The sequence below is a fragment of the Numenius arquata genome, chromosome 10, assembly GCF_964106895.1.
Source record: "Numenius arquata chromosome 10, bNumArq3.hap1.1, whole genome shotgun sequence".
Classification (NCBI taxonomy): domain Eukaryota; kingdom Metazoa; phylum Chordata; class Aves; order Charadriiformes; family Scolopacidae; genus Numenius; species Numenius arquata.
The window spans coordinates 18089647-18109962 of NC_133585.1; the positions used below are offsets into that span (position 1 = coordinate 18089647).

At 49.9% G+C, this 20316-nt stretch overlaps 1 protein-coding gene across 2 annotated transcripts in view; it reads left to right on the forward strand.

Moving 5' to 3' along the window:
- The first annotated feature begins 903 nt into the window (after positions 1 to 903).
- The window catches only part of HK1 (hexokinase 1), a 42355-nt gene continuing 22942 nt past the window's right edge, over positions 904 to 20316 (forward strand). Inside the window, exons 1-4 of one of the 2 annotated variants that reach the window (XM_074154583.1) lie at positions 904 to 1048; positions 8270 to 8432; positions 13292 to 13440; positions 19716 to 19835. In XM_074154583.1, coding sequence (XP_074010684.1) covers positions 986 to 1048; positions 8270 to 8432; positions 13292 to 13440; positions 19716 to 19835 — 495 coding nt within the window. In that variant the 5' untranslated portion in view covers positions 904 to 985. The remainder of the gene's footprint in view (positions 1049 to 8269; positions 8433 to 13291; positions 13441 to 19715; positions 19836 to 20316) is intronic. The other variant, XM_074154584.1, reaches the window with a different exon arrangement.

Genomic DNA, 20316 nt, shown 5'->3' on the forward strand with positions numbered 1-20316 from the left:
AATCACTTGGACTTTGGTAGACAATCTCTATGCAAATCACGCCTCCAGCATCACTGCTGTTTGCACGGGTATGTGTTCCCGTCCCTGCGGACGGGCAGGGCGCAGGCAACAGCCTTGTGGGCTGCTCGACGTGTGTCACCTCGGCATCTGCGCTTGCCCTTTGGCTTTCAGAGGGGCATTGCATCTCTGCTTATGTGGACGTGGGGCCCTCGGAGGCTTCACACTGGTGGATGCCGTCTTGGGGTGCTGGGGAATGCACCCCGGCATGGCAAAACCAATAGGCAGCACGCACGGGGAGGGGAGGTCCTGTCCATCAGTGTATTTGATGTGGGGGTTTTGCTGACGGAATGTGAATGTAGGATCCCCAAAAGTACAATAGTTGAAGCAATTATTCACCTTCCAGGGTGCCCCCTGCAAGTTCTCCCAGCAGGCTGGATCCCGCTCGCTCCAGAGGAGGCATCGCATCTCGGCGGGGGATGCTGGGCGTCAGCGGAGGTTCCTGCAGTTTTGCTATTTTCTCTATTTTCTTGGAGATGTCTGAGCGGAGAGGCTCTTCTGAAAACACATTTAATTTAGAGGTGGTTTTTTTTTTTTTTGGTTGGTTTGGTTGGTTGGTTGGTTTTTTTTGCTTTGCTCTTCCCGTACCGCAGCGGAGTGGCAGAAAGCCTTTCGGCAGCCTGTCCCCAAGGCTGCTGTATCAAGACCCTTTGGGGTACGGCAAAGCATGGCCCCCTCCTCCTCCTCCTCTTCCTCCTCCTCTTCCTCATCACCACTCTGACTGCCAGAAACAACCCCAGGGGGGTTCCGTGCCGCCACGTCCCGACCCGGTCGGGGGGGGGGGATCGGGGCTGCGGGCGGGGCCGGGGCCGTGCCGGAGGAGGAGGAAGAGGAGGAGGAGGAGGAAGGGGAGGCGCTCGGTGGCGGCACGGCCATCCCCGGGCGCCGCATCGCTGCGTGCGCGGAGCCGCCCGCTGCAGCCGGCAGGATGATCGCCGCCCAGCTCCTGGCCTACTACTTCACGGAGCTGAAGGAGGACCAGGTCAAAAAGGTAGATTGAACCCCCACCCCACCCCCGCCGGAGAGCTGCCAGACCGCTGCTTGATTGTGGGGTTTTATATATATATATTTTTTATATTTTTTTTTTTAATTCCTCCCCCCCCCCCGTTTCTTTTATTGCTTTGTCCCCATAGCCACCCTGCTGGGGGAGAAAGGGGAATAAATGCGTTTTCGAGCCCGGCCAGACGGTCCCCTCGAAGCATCCCTGGTGGAGAGCGGAGCTGGGTTTGGGTGCTGGAGGCTGGCGGGTGTGGGTGATGCACGCCGGCTCGCTGCTGGTCAGGCCGCGGAAGCCCAGCTCGGCCAAGGATTTGGGGCTGCAGCCTGGGGCTTTGGCTATGAGGGTGGTGGTGCTGGTGATGATCCTTTCAGGCTTTTCCAGTATCCCTGGAGAGGGGACTTCCCCTTCTTCCCCAGGGTGCCTGTGGGCATCTGTCACTCCAGCGTGGGGGTGACAAAGCCGAAGAGCAGGTCGTTTTTGAATTATGTGTCTCCGCAGCTTCTGAATTTTACAGGAAGTGGTTGGCAGTTGTGCTTAAAAAGAAGAAGTATTTCTGTGAGCTTCTTCTCTTCTCCCTAAGCGTTGGGCGACTGCTGCCGTGTGGCTGGTACAGCCCTGGGATTTAGCCCCGCCAGAAGGAGAGGGGGTGCAGAGCACAGGATAAATACAAACATGGCAGTTAGGCTGAGCGTATTGCAGAGCTGTAGGGGGTAGGAAGTCCTGGGGCTAGGGATGTGGGGACACAAATTGGGAGAATAATTGCAAATATCACCCAGCTGGGCTGACGTCAGGAGGCAGAGGCTTCCCCCCTGCCACCTCCCCCGGCAGTGCTGCGTGACCCACCTCAGCACGGGGCTGAGTGCCGGCTGAAGGCATCCCTAAAATTAATGCCTCAGCGACGGCATTAGGGGGGCTGATTTGTAATGGTCTTGGGACTTGTCCTGGTGGGAGAAGAGCACCTCCTCCCTTTGGGCTTCTGGCTGTGCCCGGGGAGATCTCAGCTCCTGTGTGTGGGTGCCCCATCCAGCCCCGCTCAAGACATCTCCCCTGTGCCTGCTCCTCTGTGGCATAAAACCCGGGATGGCACCATGTATTTTCCACGTCTCCTTTCGTGGTTTAGGTCTTTTTGCTTTTTCCGCCCAGTGGTTCTCGCCAGGAGCTGAAGGCTGGGCACAGCCCCGTTCATCTCCTGGCCCCCCGTAGGCGGCTCTCCCTTTTCCTCAGGCCCCTTATTTTCCTTTTCCCGGAGGATCTGTGAGTGCTGCTGCTGGCGCCAGGCAGGCATGCCTGGGTAAGGCCTTCTCTGTCTCCCTGGGCCTGTTATATTTAGAAACCCAAGATAAGCAGAAGGGTGCGCGCTGGCCGAGGAGCAGGGCTGCGTGGGGAGGGCGCAGGGGGAACACGCAGGCACAGGGTGGGGGGAACCCTCTGGTGTTCCTGGGGGTTGTTTATTGCAGGCTGGTTTGGCACCACGAGGCTGCTGTTGTCCGATGGCATGGGAAATCCTTCGGCCAGGGAGTTGTAAAGCATTCCTATGGATCGATCTGGTTTTGTCTGGAAAAATAAAATAAAATTAAAAAAAAAAAAATCCAATTGAAAAAAAACCCAAACCAAAACAAAAAAAAAAAGCAGGCTACTGGTTTTGGAGGGTGTAAGACATCTTTTTCCTGTTTATGTCTTTTTGGAACGGATATTGAGCCCCCTCACCCTTGGCTGTCCTGTAGGGAGGGGAAGGTTTCTGCGGCAGTCAGAGGCTCTGCCCCACTGCTCTGCTGCCCCACAGCCACTGGGAGCCGGTGGGCTCCGCTCCCTGGTTCCCTGCGGGGCAAAGGGATTTGTGCTCCATCTCAGCATGCTGCTTACGGGAATACGTGCCTGCATGGCTTCGTTTCAGGTCCCTCCCTCTCCTCTCCGCTTCCGGAAAAGCAGCACTTGCTGCTGGTACGTGCTTGCGGCCGGGGGGGGCTGCTGGCCAAGGCGTTGCCCCAGCTTGCCACTCTGCCCTGCAGGGCTCCTAGCCGTGGTGGCTGCTCCGCTGCCTTGCTGGTCCATGGCAGCGATGGGCTCGGCGTTTGGTGGCACAGGTGGTGGGTCACCTTGAGGATGCTGCTGGAGGGGTGGGAAAGGGTTAAAAGTGCCAATGAGGTGAATTTGGCAATGGATTTGTTGCCGGATCTCCACTGCCCTGAGGCTGAATGTCCTTCTTGCCTTGTGACCCTGCTTCCTTCTTTTTTTGGGGTTCCCATCCCTACATGGCACTGATGCTTGGCGCTGCCTTTCTACGGTTGGAACCCTGCCGAGGGGCACAGGTGGGACTGGTGGTTTCAGACCCTCAGGATACCTTGAGTTTAAGCACTAGTGCTTCCCTACTGGTTTTGCTGGATTTTATGTACACCCTTAAGTTTGAGAGTCATTTTCTTTTTTTTTTTTTTTTTTTTTTTTTTTCCAAATTTGCAGTTCCTGGAATGTTTTTCGGGATGAGTCGTGGCAAACAGGGGGCACAGGCAGGGTGGACGTGTAGTGTCGAAGGTGTGGGTTGTTCATTGCAGGCTGGCAGCCCTACAGCCCCTGCAATTTTCGTGGGGCATTTTCTCCTGAAACCACATGTATGTGCACTCGCATGTGACCCTACTGTACAGAAGCAAGCCAGCGACGTACAATGCCCTCTACCATGTAAATACGCCTGTGGTTTTACTCCAAGCGGGATAAATTATCCAGGTGTTTTGGAAAACATCTGTTCCCGGAACTTTTGTGATGCTCCAGGGCCAGCAGCGGGAGCTCACCATCCTGGCTGTGCCAGAGGACTTTGCACAACCCGAAAATTGAGGCCCCGATTTCTCTAAAAGGCTGACTCCCATCCTCAGGGATGCGGGATGTCGCGGAGCGTCCCTGGTGCCCGTGCCGCTGGCCTTGTGCGCAGGGGAGCTTTTGTAAAACTGCCTTGGAGTACCTTCTGTTTCCAACAGGTTTGTACCTGCAGTAGCTGGCCCCAGCAAAGGCAGCCTCTAGGTGTTGCCCAGCTTCTGCCTGTCGGAGGAACAATACCTTTTTGTCATATTACCCGACAAAAGAAGGATTAAAAAAAAAAATCTTGTGATCCAGGGGTGACTTTTAAATGTCGTTTAACCTTGAAAAGAATGTGATGGAATAGGGTGTAAAATGTAGCAACTGGCATTAAAAAAAAAAACAAAAAAACCCTATAGTGGTGACCTGCCAGTATAAAGGCTTTTTAGGAACCAATCTGATAAATCATCAGTAAGCACAAACAGTTTCAGCATGTCTAAACTACTTGTTTTAACGCGCCTTGGCTCCTGATGGATCTTCCTGATGCTGAAAGGAAGATGGAGCACGATTAGCTCTGCAGAAAAAATGTTTGCATGCTGAAGGGTTTTCGTGCAAAGGCTGTGTCAGTAAAATAGGTGGTAAATATTTCTGAAATTGTTGGGGGAGTGCTCTGTTCTTGGATACCACTGACTGTTGTCGGTGTCCGGGGAATGAGGCGTGCGTTTAAGGAATGGCCCTTAGTGCTGCCTGTTTCATTATGCACTTAGAATTATTCACAACTTCCCGTGGAGGCTGCTGCCATTGCTGGAATTTCAGAAACTTCTTTTCCCCAAGGACAAAAAGAGTCTTTCCTATATGGCCAAGACAAATGAGGTGCATGTGGCTTGGATTATGAAATCCTATTTTTAAAAAATTGCTCACAGATTCTTGCTGGCTGGTATTTTTTTTTTTTTTTAAGGAAAAAAAAAAAAGTAAAAAAGTAAAAGTGATGGAGCCTCTTGTGGGGCTCCCATAGTGGCACTCTGGGAAGGTGCCCTTCCTAGCGGGGTGGCTGTGAGATGGCAGTTAGATGAAGGAGCATTTTCTGCTCCTTGCCCACATAACAGCCCGTCTGAAATTGCTCCTGCTCTCCATCCTCCCCCCGGGAAGGGCTGGCACCCGTCTCCCACGGGGCTGCAGCCTCGGTGGGTCTGCTCCCACCTCTGTCCCTGCTGGCCCCTCTGCTGCTTCCCTTCTGATAAGGCTGAGATTTGCTTTCTGATCGGCTTTTATTGCAGGCAGAGCAGGGGGTTATTAAACCTCCATTCCGTAATCCAGCCTCCAGCTCTGCCCCCCCCCGCTCCCGAGATATTTATGGCTATTTGCTGAGGGTTTTCCCTCAGAGTGCTGCCTGTGCTGCCGGTGCAGGAGAGCAGGGCTTTTTCCCTTACAGCTGCACTGCCAGAATGCCTAACCCTTTTCCTGCCTGGGAGAAAAAACAAACCAAAAACCAAAATGCAACGCTTTTTCTTTTTTCTTTTTTTTTTTTTTTTTTTTTAAATTTTTGGTAACTGAAAAATTTCGTTTCGAACCGAGGTTTAGCCCCCCATCTCCCCCCACCCCTCTCCCCGCCCCGTGAGTCTCAGCGGTGAAGATGGCCTCGACGCGATGATGCGCTGCGACGCGATGCAACGCCAGGCGATGCTCCCGGCGCGCAGGAGGGTCCAGCCCAATTATGTAAGGGCGCTGCCCGGCGCTCATTGGTTTTTCGCAGGAGCAAAAAGAGCCCTCCCTCCCCTTTTTTCTTCCATGCTGAGGGCAGAACAGGGGCAGAGATGGGGGAGAACAGGCTTGTCTGGTCCTGACGGTGCAAACGCCAAAAGCTGCGTTCGCAACAGGGCTGCTTTTTTTTTGGGGGGTGGAGGGTGGGTAATCTTTCAGCCCTGTTTTTGGGAGGAGGATGCGGTGGTGGGGCTTTGCAGAGGGGTATTTTAATTGCACAGTGGAGTCCGACTGTGTGAATGACGTGTTGGTGTAGCTTTCACTGGGGGATTTGGGGAATCGGACTTCTGAGCGGCAGCGTGGGCTGCTGAAAGCTCAGCCTTAATAAGAGGGTTCCCTCCCGCCTTTAAAAGGGAATAACTTCATGCTCTGACATCATTGGCTTGACACTCTCTGCTAAAAAAAACCAAACAAACCAAACCCTAACTATGTCAGGGTTTGCTGCGGAGGACAGACCTTCATGCTCAGCCCGACACCAGCCTCTGCATCCATCCCCGCAGCGCCGGGGGCTGCAGAGAGGGTGCATCCCATCCAGGGTTTTGTTCTAGGTTTTTGGTTCAAGACACCAGTGGCAGGCTGTGGTTGTCGCCGGGAGGGGGCTGTCAGCCCGTCGGGGCGGCATAAGCCACATCTGGGATGCGGGGGTGCTCTGCCCCTGGGGTCTTGCGTTTGGCCTCTGTTGCAGGCAACCTGGGCTCAGCTCTTCTTCTGCTGTTCGGTTGCAAGGCTGCGCCGTCCCCTCGCCGGCTGGTGGAGCAGACGTGAGGTGTCATGTCGTACTGTTGCCCTTAGCGTCTGCCTGATGACTGTTTTTTGCTCTTCCTTTCCAAGCGACGGCGCTGAACGCTTTGCGGCTTGTGCGGCTTCTGGTGGTGGCCCCTGTGGTTCGGGCTTGCCTGGTTCCCAGCCCGGTGGTCCGGGGCTCAGGCAGGCTGGGTAGCCACGCTCCATCTATGCCTTCCTCCCTTCGCTCCGGAAATGCTTGGTCACGGCGGGAGGGCTCCTGGCTCGGGACGATACGCTATCTTTGGTGCAGACCTCGACTACGTGCAGACAGAAGTACTTTCTGCGGGAGCGATTAAATTGGCGCTGGTTTTACAGCCGGTTTAGGGTTTAATTGCATTTTGATTGTCTGCATTTCCTTTGCGAATGACATTATTCATCGCTTCCCGTCTCAAAGTCCCCGCTATATGGAGCTCTTGCAAACACACACGTCCCACACAGGGTGTTTTTGCTGGGGCATTGGTCCTGTTGGGACATAGCTCCAGCCGAGAAACGAGTTGCTCTCAAGGCTTCCAGAGGAGTAAAGGAAACACGGGTGGCCTTGGCACAGAGGTGGCCTAGGGTTTAAAAGGAGGTGGCTTTTCCAGTTTTGCTGAGGACAGAAAACACGGGCAGGGTGTTATTTTCCTGGTCCTGCTAAGCTGGAAGCAGAAGTCATCCCAAAGGTGTGGCTTCAGTCTGAGCTGTTTGCAGAACCAAATTTCCAAGGCAGATAATGAAACAAGGCAAGAACAGACTGGCCGCTGAGGTAAAAGGGGTGGGACACGTGCGTTTAGCAAGAACCCCCCCAAGGCCAAGTTGTATTTTTGAGGCATCAAAGCATCTCTCGCTCTTCCTGGTGCCGAAGATGGGTGTAATATTATAGGAAGCAATACTATTGGAAAACTTGGAGGAACTGCCTCCTTTTTCCAGGAAGGTAAAGAAAGTTCCTGTCTTGGGAAGGCACAGGGGAGAAGTCAACAACTTTTTATTTGATGTTTTACCTTGAGGAGGAAGACGCTACCTGCCCACAGCCAAGTTCTGCCTCTCCTGACCTTCTGGCTGTGATAGCTTTGGAGTGGGATAGGGAACGTGGTCTGCTACACAGACATCTTATTTCAGCCTGGGGTGTAGCCCCAAAATCACTGTGGGAAGCCCTTCACAATGAAAGGCTTTAAATACAAGGCACCTCTGTGGACCGCAGCAACACCCACATCACCCCAGTGGGCACAAGGGTGCCAAAAGAGGGATTTTTAGCTTCAGCTGTTCAGCTCATAGACTGTCAGCAGAGCTGAGAAGTGGGACAAGAGCTGGAGATAGCGGTGCGATGCTGTGGGCAAGCTGTTTTGGGTGGAAAAAGTTTTGTCACAGTGGTGCCCAGTGACAGGAGGTAACGGGCACAACTTGAACGTAAGAAGTTCCATCTAAACATGAGGAGGAGCTTCTTTCCTGTGAGGGTGGCAGAGCCCTGGAAGAGGCTGCCCAGAGAGGTGGTGGAGTCTCTGTCTCTGGAGACATTCCAAACCCACCTGGACACGTTCCTGTGCAACCTGCTCTGGGTGGACCTGCTTTGGCAGGGGGGTTGGACTAGATGATCTCCGGAGGTCCCTTCCAACCCCATATCATTCTGTGATTCTGTGAAAAGAGGAGGCAGAGGGATGTGGGACTGGGTCTTGCCTTGGGAAGGCAGTAGGATGGGGTGGGCTTCAGCTCACTTGCCGCGTTTTCCTTGATTTTGAGCCAAAAGACAAGACACGAAGCGTGTGTCTCTGTTGTCTGCTTGACCAGAGCCTGGGGAAGAAGCTGGGGCTATATGCTGTTCTTGCAGTGAAGGAGAGCTGTAGCCTGACTTGGGCACCTCAGGGCAGTCCTTCACTCCGTGGTGGTGTTTGTCTTTTTCCCCAGATCGATAAATACCTTTACGCCATGCGGCTCTCTGACGAAACGCTGATAGACATTATGGCTCGCTTCAGGAGAGAGATGAAGAACGGCCTCTCCAGAGATTTTAACCCAACAGCTACAGTGAAGATGCTTCCGACGTTTGTGAGGTCCATTCCTGACGGTTCAGGTAAGGAGCTGAGTATTTGTTTTCCGTATTAAACATGGTGTGCTTCATGGGAAACCTGTTAGAAATACACCAAGAACAAGGGCAATTTTCTTTCTGGCAAGCCCAGAGAACATTTTGAAGACAGCCTCCCCTCTGTGCACAGGTCTGTTCCCACAGATGCTGGAGGATTTTGTGTTTCCTGTGTCAAACCCACTTTGATGCCAACGGAAGAGCCCGTCCTGGCAATCAGCCCGCTAACAGTCAATACATTTATGCTGAGATTTGTCTGCCGACCGTCAGTACTTCACATAGGAAGATCTTTTGATTTATGCAATTCACACTCACGTGTTCCGGAGTCTTGAAAAACATGGTGGCTTTTAGTCATTTGCCGTTTGACTCAACATCTCCTTATTTTTTTCCCCCAGTGGAAGTGTGAACCCTTATGTGCTGAATTGGAGTTTCCTGGCATTCGTTTTGCTTTTTGTAGCTACCTCTTGCAGGCTGCCTTAGGGCAGACTGGCAGGACTCAAGGAGGCTGCAGCGCGTGGCTCCGAAGCTGCTGCTCTGGTGTACTCGGCTTTTTCCACCCAGATGCAGGACTCGGTTTTTCCGTACTCACTGTACCTGATAGAAGTGGCACGGAGAGCTATCAGAAACCAGAAAGATGTTTGTGTCGGTATCTGAGATCAAGGTTGCCCCTTATTACTTACTCCAGTGTTTATAAAAAAAAATACTGTATATAGAGCATATAAATGTATTTATAAACTGTATATAATGGTGTTTATTATTTAGTGGTAACGCTGGATTTCCTTCTTGGGTAGCATAAGTTGGTTAACTGTAGTTTGGTGCCTACCACAAATCATGTCCCTCTGTGCAGAAGTTGCACAGTTGCAAGAACTGCAGAACGCGGTCATCTGTTTTGAGGCTTTTTTTTTTTTTTTTGAGTTAAAATCAGGAATGCATTGGGTGAAAGAACACAAAGCCTGGTGCTTTGTGTTACTCGGCGCTGTATGGCAGGTGGAAATCTTTGATAGTTCTGCTTTGCCGTTGCTTTCCGCCACCTTAAGCTTTTTAGTTGAAACAGGATTCTCTGTCTTAAAAAAAAAAAACACAAAAAAAACCCAAAAAACAAATGGAGAAGAAGCTTGAATCCTGTGTTTCCCTTAATTTAATGCTGCTGGCTGTTAGATTGAAATGTTGCGTTGAAATTTGCAGCCTGTTGAAAAAGCCAGAAGCGGCTGGGTCTGAGGCTCTAAGGGTTTGGAGGTGAGGCGACTTGAGAGCTTTTGCGTGGAACCCCAGCGTTTTTTACTGACTTTGAAATCCCCGTTTTTCTCCTTCCCGCGTGTTTGGGTTGGTTTGAGTGCAGACCTGTCCCCGGCAGGCACTGCAGGTTCGTGGATCTGAGCTGCTTGCAGCCAGCCAAATAGTTGCGCAGATTGTTCCGTGGCACGAAGTGGGGAGATGCGCAAGGAGACAAGGGGATGCGGCCGGGAGAGGTGGGAGAGCTCGCTGGATGCTGCTGGGAGCAGTGGGTAGCCCTCCTCGGAGCGTATGCCCGTCTGGTTTGTCAAGGCGTTCATTTCGGATCACGTATTACACACCTCCTTAAAAAAAGCAACCCTGTGTGTTGTGCAGGGGGGTGTGCTCGGTCCTTGCTCCTGTGCCCCTGTGGTTCCTGCCAGCCTCTCCGGGACAGTCACGCCGTGGGCAGCCTCTTGGCAGCCTGGGTTACAGCGAGGCAGCGCTTTACCCTGGACAATTCCCGTAGAACGGGGTAATCATCCCTACAGGCGTGTTGGAAGTGTCTGTCCGGGTGGCTGTTCGGAACGCAGGCAAAACCGTGCCATTCGTTTGCCGAGGAAAGGCATGTTCTGACCCCCGTCAGGAGCGATATTTGCCGTGGGTGGGTGTGATGGCATTTCTGTCCCTGACTCACCCCCGTGTGCCGGCCGCGTCTGGCTTGGACGTCGCCGAAAGGCTCTGGGGAGGCCCTTGCTGGTGTGTCCGTGTCGCTGTGCCCAAAATAGAGGTTCGGTTCCCGAACCGAGGGCAATTTCTGCCTTCAGCTGTCCCTCCGTAAAAGCCAGAGGCTGAAAGCCTGCCCTTTTCTCTCGCCCCTCTCCAATTACTGCCTGGTAAGCTCTTTCCTCTGAGTCTGGTTATTATTATGAGAGCTGACTATTCAGGAAAATACTGTTGTTTAGTTTCAGACCTGTGTTTGTGTACTTTGTTAACAAGAAGCTTTTGAGTAATAATTTCGGAGACTCTTGAGGTGTTGCTGTTAGCAGGGGTTTTTGCTTCTTTCAGAGTTGCTTAATTTATGAAAGCTACAAAGTTTTTTATCCAGAGTGCCCAGAACAGTATCTCAAGCTAATTCATAGAATCATAGAATCTTCTAGGTTGGAAGGGGCCTTCAAGATCATCTAGTCCAACCATCAACCTAACTCTGATAAAAAAAAAAAACAACAACCAAAAAAACCCCCAAAAAACCCCATCACTAAACAAAATTCAAAATGCTTTCAAAGCATCTTCCTAAATTAATTTACAGCAGGTTTGATTGCATCTTGGTGTTATAAAGCATAGATTAAGTGCTGCTACTTGGTTTAAGTCCTGGAGTACACTGAAAGAAAACTGCTACTTTGCACACAGAAAGCTTTACGTTCTAGTTCAGAGTTTGTTCTTCTGTTTAACTGAAAAGGATAATCCTTAATAAAATTTATCTTGCGATGAGCTTGATGGTGTTGAAAAATCAAACACACTAATTACTGCCAGGGAAGGTATTTCTGAAGTGCGGTGTTTGTTTGAGGTATGTACCAGGGTGCGTTTAGGCTTGAAAAAGGGCCATCTGGTCCAATGTTGATTTTTCTGTTATTTATTGGAGGTAATGGCTTGCGTTTGACAAGTGATGCCTCATACGATGAAGCTTATTCGGGTGTTTGGCTTAATGAGACACTTGTGGTAAATGTATTGCTTCTCATCTTGTGGTGGTGAAGGAGGTTGTGAGTTACAGAATTTGTTATGCCGAACCCGACAATGGGAACTGCAGCTACAGTTTGGATATGTTCCTGTTTTCATTCATACTGGAGCGAAGCAGTGTTTAAAGCCACGCTGCTCAGAAAGAGGTAGGGAAGCAAGAAGGAAAAGTCGCATTGCCGTGCACTAAAATTAGGGGGGTCGTTAGTTGTGGGCTCCCGCTGTCATTTTGCTACGTTTTTCTGTACGGAGCTTATTGTTCTTTGTGGTTTCTCACGTGACAGGGTTTTGTGTCTGTATTACGCTGCAAACTTGGAAAACCGTCAGGGCTTTTGCAGTGTCTTTGCCTCTCTCAGGCTGGTCCTGCCCGGAGGGATGCCCCAAGCGTCCAGCTCATCACCTTTGCTGAGAAGGATGGGGCTCCTGGAGGTGCAGGGGCTGATGAGGTGCAGCTCTCTAAGCCAGAGACTTCAGGAGTTTTGGTCTGAGATTGGGCAGGGTAATCACAGAGGCAAGTCCGGGTCTGGAAATCCTTGTGGAAAAATTGCATACCCGATATTTTGGTGACAGCGTGGGGTCAGAAGGCTCTGAGAGCTGAGTCGAAGTTTGAGGTCCTCCCAACCCCTAGAGGTCTTTCCACATTGGATTTAGGTAGAAATGGAAAAAACGGTGATGTTTGGAACAGTCTTCCCAAAGTCATAGTTTAAACTTGGAAGGCAGAATGAAGGGAGGCTGAAGAGTGCCGCAGGATGGGTCCGGCAATATGCATCGGTGGTGCAGGATTGGGGGGAGACAGCTCATCCCACTGTGGCCTGGGACGCTTCTGACACCGCAGAGAAGTACAAATCGATGAGAAAACCGGGAGGAGGAAGCGCCGTGTGCCTCTGCTTCACCACCCTCTCAGCAGCCTCCCTGAGCCCAGGGATGCCATGCACAGACAGGGATGCTTGCAAAGAGCTTCGGTGAGCTTGCAGCCCGGACACGCACTCCTGTGTGATAAGGTGTGCGCACTGCTTCCCTGAATATTATCTTTTTGCAGACTGTAACGATCACAGTCTTTGTTTGTTCCCCCTTTGATAAGACGAGATAGCATAAGCCGTCCGGTCAAATATATTTGCCTTGCTCTCCAGGGAGTGTGGGAAGTGTCATTCCTCAGATAGCCACCACACGTGTCCCTGTTGCCTGACTTGCACCCTGAAGTCTGTGGAGGTGGGGAGGTAGTGGTTTTGGCTTTGAAATCCAAATCCCTCTCTACCACAGGGGGAGGTGGAGGTATCCTCACTCTTTCCCTGGCTCCCTGGGAGTGATTGAGGAGCTCCGTGCAAGGGATCGCAACTTCTGAATAACTCCTGCAGCACTGCAGGGCCACCTCCTGATTTTTTACCTGTTGTTTCTCTGACTTCTGTTTTCTGACTGCAGTTTGCTGTGAATCTCAGTTTTAGGGGGTGAAATAATGTGTGTAATTTGTTGATTTTAGGGTAGTGCACCATCCAGCCACATTCACTGTTAATTGCCAAAATGACACAGGTTCATTTACAGCAAAAGACTGCTCGTTGGTGGTCTGACATCCCTTCGTTGTACTGTCTCTGTTTCCAGCATCTTTTTGGCTTTCTCCTGAGGTCTTTGCTCTGCCAGCTTCATCGTGAGGTCTGGATACAGACTGTCCACTCTTAGTCCATTCTTTTTAGATAAACCCTCATGGCAGTTGCAAGCGTGGCCATGGTGGCTGGCGTTGCCATTGCACCAACTTCGTGTTAAATTGTAGAGAATCACACGGATGCCCTGCGGCTACAACTTCCTTGCACTGGGCATCTGCCGATGCGTTATACTTAACAGAGCTTGGTGTTTCCCAGATTTGTGTTGCCTACAGTCTTTAATTGCTTGTGTTCTTGTTTTCCACGTAGAGAAAGGAGATTTCATTGCGCTGGATCTTGGCGGTTCCTATTTCCGAATTCTCCGGGTGAAGGTGTCTCATGAAAAAAAGCAGACGGTACAAATGGAGAGCGAAATTTATAATACGCCTGAGGATATCATGCATGGCAGCGGAACGCGGGTAAGCACCTCTTCCTTAGGATGTCTCTCTATAGACTAGCTGCTTTCACGCTACCGTTTTAGAAAAACACCACAAGAATGAACTTAGCATCTTAAGAGTCGCACCTACAGTGTGCCCGGACTCGACTGCAGCTCTTTGTTGATAGTGAAAATAAGTAAGCAGTATCACAGAATCACGGAATGATATGGAGTTGGAAGGGACCTCCGGAGATCATCTAGTCCAACCCCCTGCCAAAGCAGGTCCACCCAGAGCAGGTTGCACAGAAACGTGTCCCGGCAGGGTTTTGAATGTCTCCAGAGATGGAGACTCCACCACCTCTCTGGGCAGCCTCTTCCAGGGCTCTGCCACCCTAATAAGTAGTTAGTGTAATAGACTATACATGAGTGCTGCAAATCTGCTGTCATTGTGTGGGAGACTTTTGGCTGACTTAGGGGAAAAAATGGCCTAGAAGTAAAAATTCTGACTTACTACAGTGAAGTTGCTTTCCACGGATAGGAACGGAGAGCAGGCAAACAGCTTAGTCTTTGTAAGCAACGAGTGTGGCCAACCCTGCAATTGTAATGTTAGATGAGGGACAGAAATACCCGTGACAGCCACATATCAGTCCTGGCAGTCTGAGCAACTCAGCATTTGTGAAAAGTTCAAGTACATTAGAAAAATTACAGGAAGCTGACAGACTGTTTTGGCACAACTTCAACTTGATTTTTTGCTGAATAAATGATAGGGATTTTTTTTCAGTCTCCCGTGTTCCAAGAGTTTGGATCCATTTGCTTGGATTTCAAATGGGGTTCTTTGGAAGAGTTTATTTTCTTTTCGTGATCATGAAGTGGATTACAATGAATATTTTACTGGCAGATTTGTCTGCACGTCAGTGTAAAACAAACCAGGTAATTTTCGTTGCTGGAAAAAGCAAGTTTTTTACACTTTTTATGAGAAGGAGGTGCTGTTTAAGAGACAAGTAAGAGACCTGCAGGAAACTCATAACTTGTTTCAGAAGACTAAGCAAAAGAATAAAAGAAAAACTGTACAAACAGCATTTCTACCCTTAACGTATTTTCTGTAGTCACCTTAATACCCTTAATGTATGTATCTAATAACTGCTGCTGCATTCTCATGCAATAGTGAGTGTAGGAGCACCTCTCCTATGAAGACGGGTTTGAGGGTTGGGGTTGTTCAGCCTGGAGAAGAGAAGGCTCCAGGGAGACCTTATAGCCCCTTCCAGTACCTAAAGGGGCTACAGGAGAGATGGGGAGGGACTCTTTATCAGGGAATAGTGATAATACGAGGGGTAATGGTTTTAAACTCAAAGAGGAGAGATTTAGATTAGATACCAGAAAGAAATTCTTTCCTGTGAGGGTGGTGAGACACTGGCACAGGTTGCCCAGAGAAGTTGTGGATGCCCCATCCCTGGAGGGGTTCAAGACCAGGCTGGATGGGGCTTTGAGGGAGGTGTCCCTGCCCATGGCAGGAGGTTGGAACTCAGTGATCTTTAAAGGTCCCTTCCAGCCCAAACCATTCTATGATTCTGTGATCATGACTTGTAAGTAGCACTGATACAAGCATTGCTGTGATAGCTGAACCACAGCAATAAAATCCCTTTCTTGTAAAGACTTTTCCCAACACTATTGCTTTGTCTGGCCAAAAGGGCATGCAGTGGCTTTCCCACGGAATGGTTTTGGAGGGGAGCTGAGGTGAGCGTCTGTTGCTGGTGGAGGGAGGCAGGCAGGTTGGGTGGGCTGCCCTGGAGGCAGGGTTGGAGCTGGGGGTTGCGTGTCCATCAAGGGGTGTCGGGAGCTGGAGACCCACAAGCAGCAGGGCTGTCTGTGTGTGTCTGTGTTCTGGGGAAGCAAGGCAGGCTGACTTAAGGTGAGACTTGATGGAGAAAGGATGAGGGTGGTAAGGAGAAGCCAGGAGAAGGGACTGCATGCTTTCCAGGGCTTTGTCTTGTTTACGTTTTAATTTTTGTGTATCCGAAGGCCATTTGGCTGTTGGGAACCAGCAGGATGGAGCTCAGACTGACAGGCTTTGTCATGGCTTTTAAACTGAAAGAGAAGCAAGCAAGGCTTCCAGTGCTGACCCTGGGGCTAGTTGCTTTGGGTATTTAAGTACCAGGAAAAGAAGAGGAGAACTGGAAGCATCATCAGAATTGCATCCGGCTTCGAAGTTGCCCCATGACGATATCCAGCCACAACTAAAGCGCTTGCTGTGGGACTTCACAGGGCAGCAAGGGGGATGCCCAGGAGGTGCATGGGCAGGTGATGATTTGTTGCTTACGAGTGATGCATATGGTTGAGGTTCTCTGAAATCTCTGAGCCAGATTAGTGGAATGTTTGGACTGAACTGCCGGCACAGGGCAGGCTACTAATATGTTTTTCAGCAAGCTGTGTCATTAACTTCGGTGAGTTATACTCTTAAAGCCTAATATATAATCAGCTTATTGAAGGGATTGTGATTTATGGCTTCATGCCTCACTAGAACGGTTCGTTTTGATATTTTCTACTTCACTGCATTCAGACTTCTATTTTTGCCCATCTGCCGGGCACCGGCTGACAGCTCTGCCAGTCAGAGACGGTTCCATATCAAAGTCAAGGGCAAAGCTCTCATTGACTTCATCAGTGTAATAGCAGATCTAAAATTTGTAAGAAGCCTGTCTTTCCTGGGTGGGAGTGGAGTGGGAGCGTGCCGGAGGCTTGGTTTTGGTGTTGCTTTTTGTGTTCTGCTGCCTGTGGAGAGAGGTTACAGATTTGTGGCTCTTCTCTCGATCTGAAGCTGTGGTTTCCTTGCTCCTGAAGTCTTCCCGGTTCAGGGGCTTGATGTTGAGCTCAAATCTGCAGTTGCTTGCCAAAGTCTGCTGGCTGCCAGCCAAATCCTTGTGGAGAGTCCTTGGAGCCCAACCTGAGCAGGCAGCTTCATGGCCAGAGGAAGTAATGAAGCCTGATATCATATTGCTCAGCGTCTCGTGGTTGTATCGCTTCAGGTCTATAAAGGTGTAAGATCTGACCGGTCTTTTCCTCTTGGCTGCAGTGTTCACTCTGTCCGTCTCTTTGGCATTTGATAAAGTATTGGGCTTGCGCTGCTCCCTGCTGTACACCTGTGGGTGGATGGGAATTTGAATTTTTCCCCTCAATCCGCCTGCCCTGCTTTAATGAAATCCACATGCCTCTACTGTCCTGTCTGAGTTACTTGGCATTTGTAAGGTTTGGATATTAACCTGGGCATGGGCACATACAGATGCTTCCTCAAGTCTCCTTAGGAAAAATCTTACGACCGTCAATGGTAGCAAAATTAAATAAATGCTTCCTCCTGTCTTTTTTTTTTTTTTTCTCCCCCCTCCGTTTGAGCGATGCCTTCCCTCTCTGCTTTATTAAAACAGTAGCACAGCCAGACCACACGTCAGTGCCTGGACACTGCTACTGTGGTGTCGAGAAGGTGGCTAATAGTTAACTGCGTTTGCGGGACGGGTTCTGCTCGTGTGCCCCACTGCCAGCCCCGGAGCCCGGATGCCTCACGGCGTGCATTGCTTGCAGCAAGCGTGCACCGATAGCTCACGGAGGCGAGCTGGGACCGCACGGGCTTTCCAGAGTCCGTTGGGAATGCCCGGGGATCTTTTGCAGTCGGACACAGAAAGCAGGTCTCGTTTCTTCTCTATGCAGTCGCAGTTCATTACACGAGAGGGACATGCCCCATCCCTGGAGGGGTTCAAGGCCAGGCTGGATGGGGCTTTGAGCAACCTGCTCTAGTGGAGGTGTCCCTGCCCATGGCAGGGGGGGTGGAACTATGTGGTCTTTAAGGTCCCTTCCAACTCTAACCATTCTATGATTCTATGAACATCCATCCACAGGCAGTATTTCTGCCTCCTGCCCTCTGAATGCCCTCTGAATTTCTGAGGGGTTTGAGGTTGGTTGTTGTTTGTAATCATGGGTGCAGCTGAAAGCTTAGTAGGATTGAGTATTTAGTGTTGAGGGATATCTCCTTTAATGTAGTACTACTGAGGAGAAGGATCTGGGAGTCCTGGTGGATAGCAAACTTTCCATCAGCCAGCAATGTGCCCTTGTGGCCAAGAGGGCCAATGGGATCCTGGGCTGTGTAGGGAAGAGTGTGGCCAGCAGGTCGAGGGAGGTCATTCTCCCCCTCTACTCTGCCCTGGTGAGGCCACAACTGGAATACTGTGTCCAGTTCTGGGCTCCCCAGTTCAAGAGAGACAGGGAACTACTGGAGAGAGTCCAACGTAGGGCAACTAAGATGATTAAGGGATTAGAGCACCTCCCTTATGAGGAAAGGCTCAAAGAGCTGGGGCTCTTTAGCCTGGAGAAGAGAAGGCTGAGGGGAGACCTTATCTATGTTTACAAGTACCTAAGGGGTGGGTTGAAGGAGGATGGAGCCGGACTCTTTTCAGTGGTTCCCAGCGATAGGACGAGGGGCAGTGGGCACAAGCTGGAACATAGGAAGTTCCATTTAAATATGAGGAGAAACTTCTTTCCGGTGAGGGTGGCAGAGCCCTGGAACAGGCTGCCCAGGGAGGGTGTGGAGTCCCCTTCTCTGGAGATTTTCAAGACCCGCCTGGATGCAGTCCTGAGTGATGTGCTCTGGGCAACCCTGCTTTGGCAGGGGAGTTGGACTAGATGATCTCTAGAGGTCCCTTCCAACTCTGACAATTCCGTGATTCCATGATTTAGCAAGATACTTTCACGTGGAAAGCATAATTAAAAACATACGCTTCTGTTATTTCTGTGTTTCTCTTGGAAAAGTTGTCATATTTTATTACTCTTTGTAATAAGTTTTTTGTAACTCCTTTTTCTCTCTCCCTCGTCTGGACAGCTGAAAATAGTTTTACAGAAGTGCAGCAGCGTCGGTTGCTTTCCCATGCCGTTTCACTGCCCGCACTCAGTGACATGTCCTTGATTTGCCCAGGACGACGAATGGCAACATTTTCCCTGGGAAACTATTGTACTTCTGCTTAATCAAATCTGACCTCATTTTAGGAGTGAGCTTAAGGTGTTCTGTTAAATTGTGACGTTACAGATGCCACTTCCCAGTCTGCTTCGAACAGCAAAATATTCCTCTTCGTTTTTTTGTAATTGCTGCAGCCTGTCTGTAGTGCTTTCCTGTCTCTCCAAGACCCTGTATATTGTTCTTAATAGTTGCACAGGCTAATTGCAACCAACAGGTATCGTTTGTACTCCCTATTATCCCCAATCTTATGGGCAGTTTCCCTGGCATCGTCCCACCAATGCTGCAGATAGGGATGTTTTGGGTTTTTTTTGCTGGGAGTTAAAATGTGAAGCACAGTAATCTTCTGGGGCAGGTGGTGACTCGTTAATAGGTTTGACATCCGTTTCTGGTAGGGGTCAGTTGAAGGCACGTCTAGCTTTTTGGTACTGCTAGATACAAATGTGTGTTTTTGTTGCTTCAAATGCCAGGGCTTGATTTTGGCTGCGAGCGTTGCGATCTACCTGATCTATTCCAAATAGCTTGGATGGGCGAGACATCCCGTGCCTGCCGAGGGATGCCGTCGAGATGACGGGGGGGGAACTGGTACCTGCAAGCCTGGCGCAGGCTGCCTGCGCAGTTCAGCATTATAAAAAAAAGCAGAAAATCTTCCCATTTCAAGTTGTTTCTCAGAACATGTGACATATTTAGACAACTCCCCTGGGTTTCCTTTTTGTTTGCTTGTTGTGTGCTTTAGGAACAGATTATTTTGGGTTGCTTCTGCAAAGCGCTGGCTTCTTCGGTCACAGTGATGCTGGAGCGAAGCAGATGTTGATCTTCTCTGCATAGCTGTAGAAGTGCACAAACTCATGTGGGACTGGATCCCAAATGTTCTTTTGAGATGCTCCTTCCTGTTATTGAAAGGTTAAAGGAACATTTTTGTTCTCATCAAATGTTAAGTAGAAGGGTTATGGCAGGCTGGAGAGCCATATGCCGCTTGTTTCAGGAGAGGCATTTTTATATGGGTGTAAAGGATGCCATGCAGAATTTACATATCTAAAAGGACAATGTATTTCATAATCTATTAATTATTAATGTACTAATATACACTACCTGAGAGTATTTTCATAGCTATATCATCTGTTGGTTGGACTCGATGATCTCAAAGGTCCCTTCCAACCAAGAAGATTCTGTGATTCTGTGATTTATATATCTTTAAAAATTTGGAGCAGATATTTTCCCCCTTTCTCCTCACCCAGTACAGTTCTCATATGCAGCTTGAAATAATATTATCTCCCTGAAACTGTATCTCTAATCGTAGTTTTTTACTCTTCATTTTCTTATAGCTTTTTGATCATGTTGCTGAATGCCTGGGAGACTTTATGGAGAAACAACAAATCAAAGACAAGAAGCTGCCAGTAGGGTTTACGTTTTCTTTCCCCTGTCGGCAATCCAAGCTGGATGAGGTAAGAAGATTTCACAATTTTCTTAACATGCAGAAGAGCTACTGTGTTATTAAAACGCTGCTATGAAAGCAGTATTCCAGACAGGTCTCATTTTCGGGATAAATGAGTTTTTTTTTTTTTTTATTTCACTGTCAGACTCCACTTTGTGTTTATGTTTCTGTCTGGAAGATCTGGTTTAACAGATGACAAAGAGGCATCTGATGTTTCCTTCTGCCTCTGCCTGAGCTCCTCGGTATTATGGTTTACCCTGGACACACGGCAACGCTTTTGCCTGCCTTCCCTGCAGCCTTTTTCACCTCCTGATGGGGCACAACTGGGAAGGACCCAGCCCGGCAGTGTTTGCTCAGATTTTGCTGAACTTCCCAAGTGCACAGACCCCTGGTGCAGACCGGGGTGTCCCCCCTGGGCAGCACCGCTGAGCCCTGCCGCTGGCACCTGGAAGCGACGCGCTTTAAAAAGGGATGGAAATAACCAGCGTTGT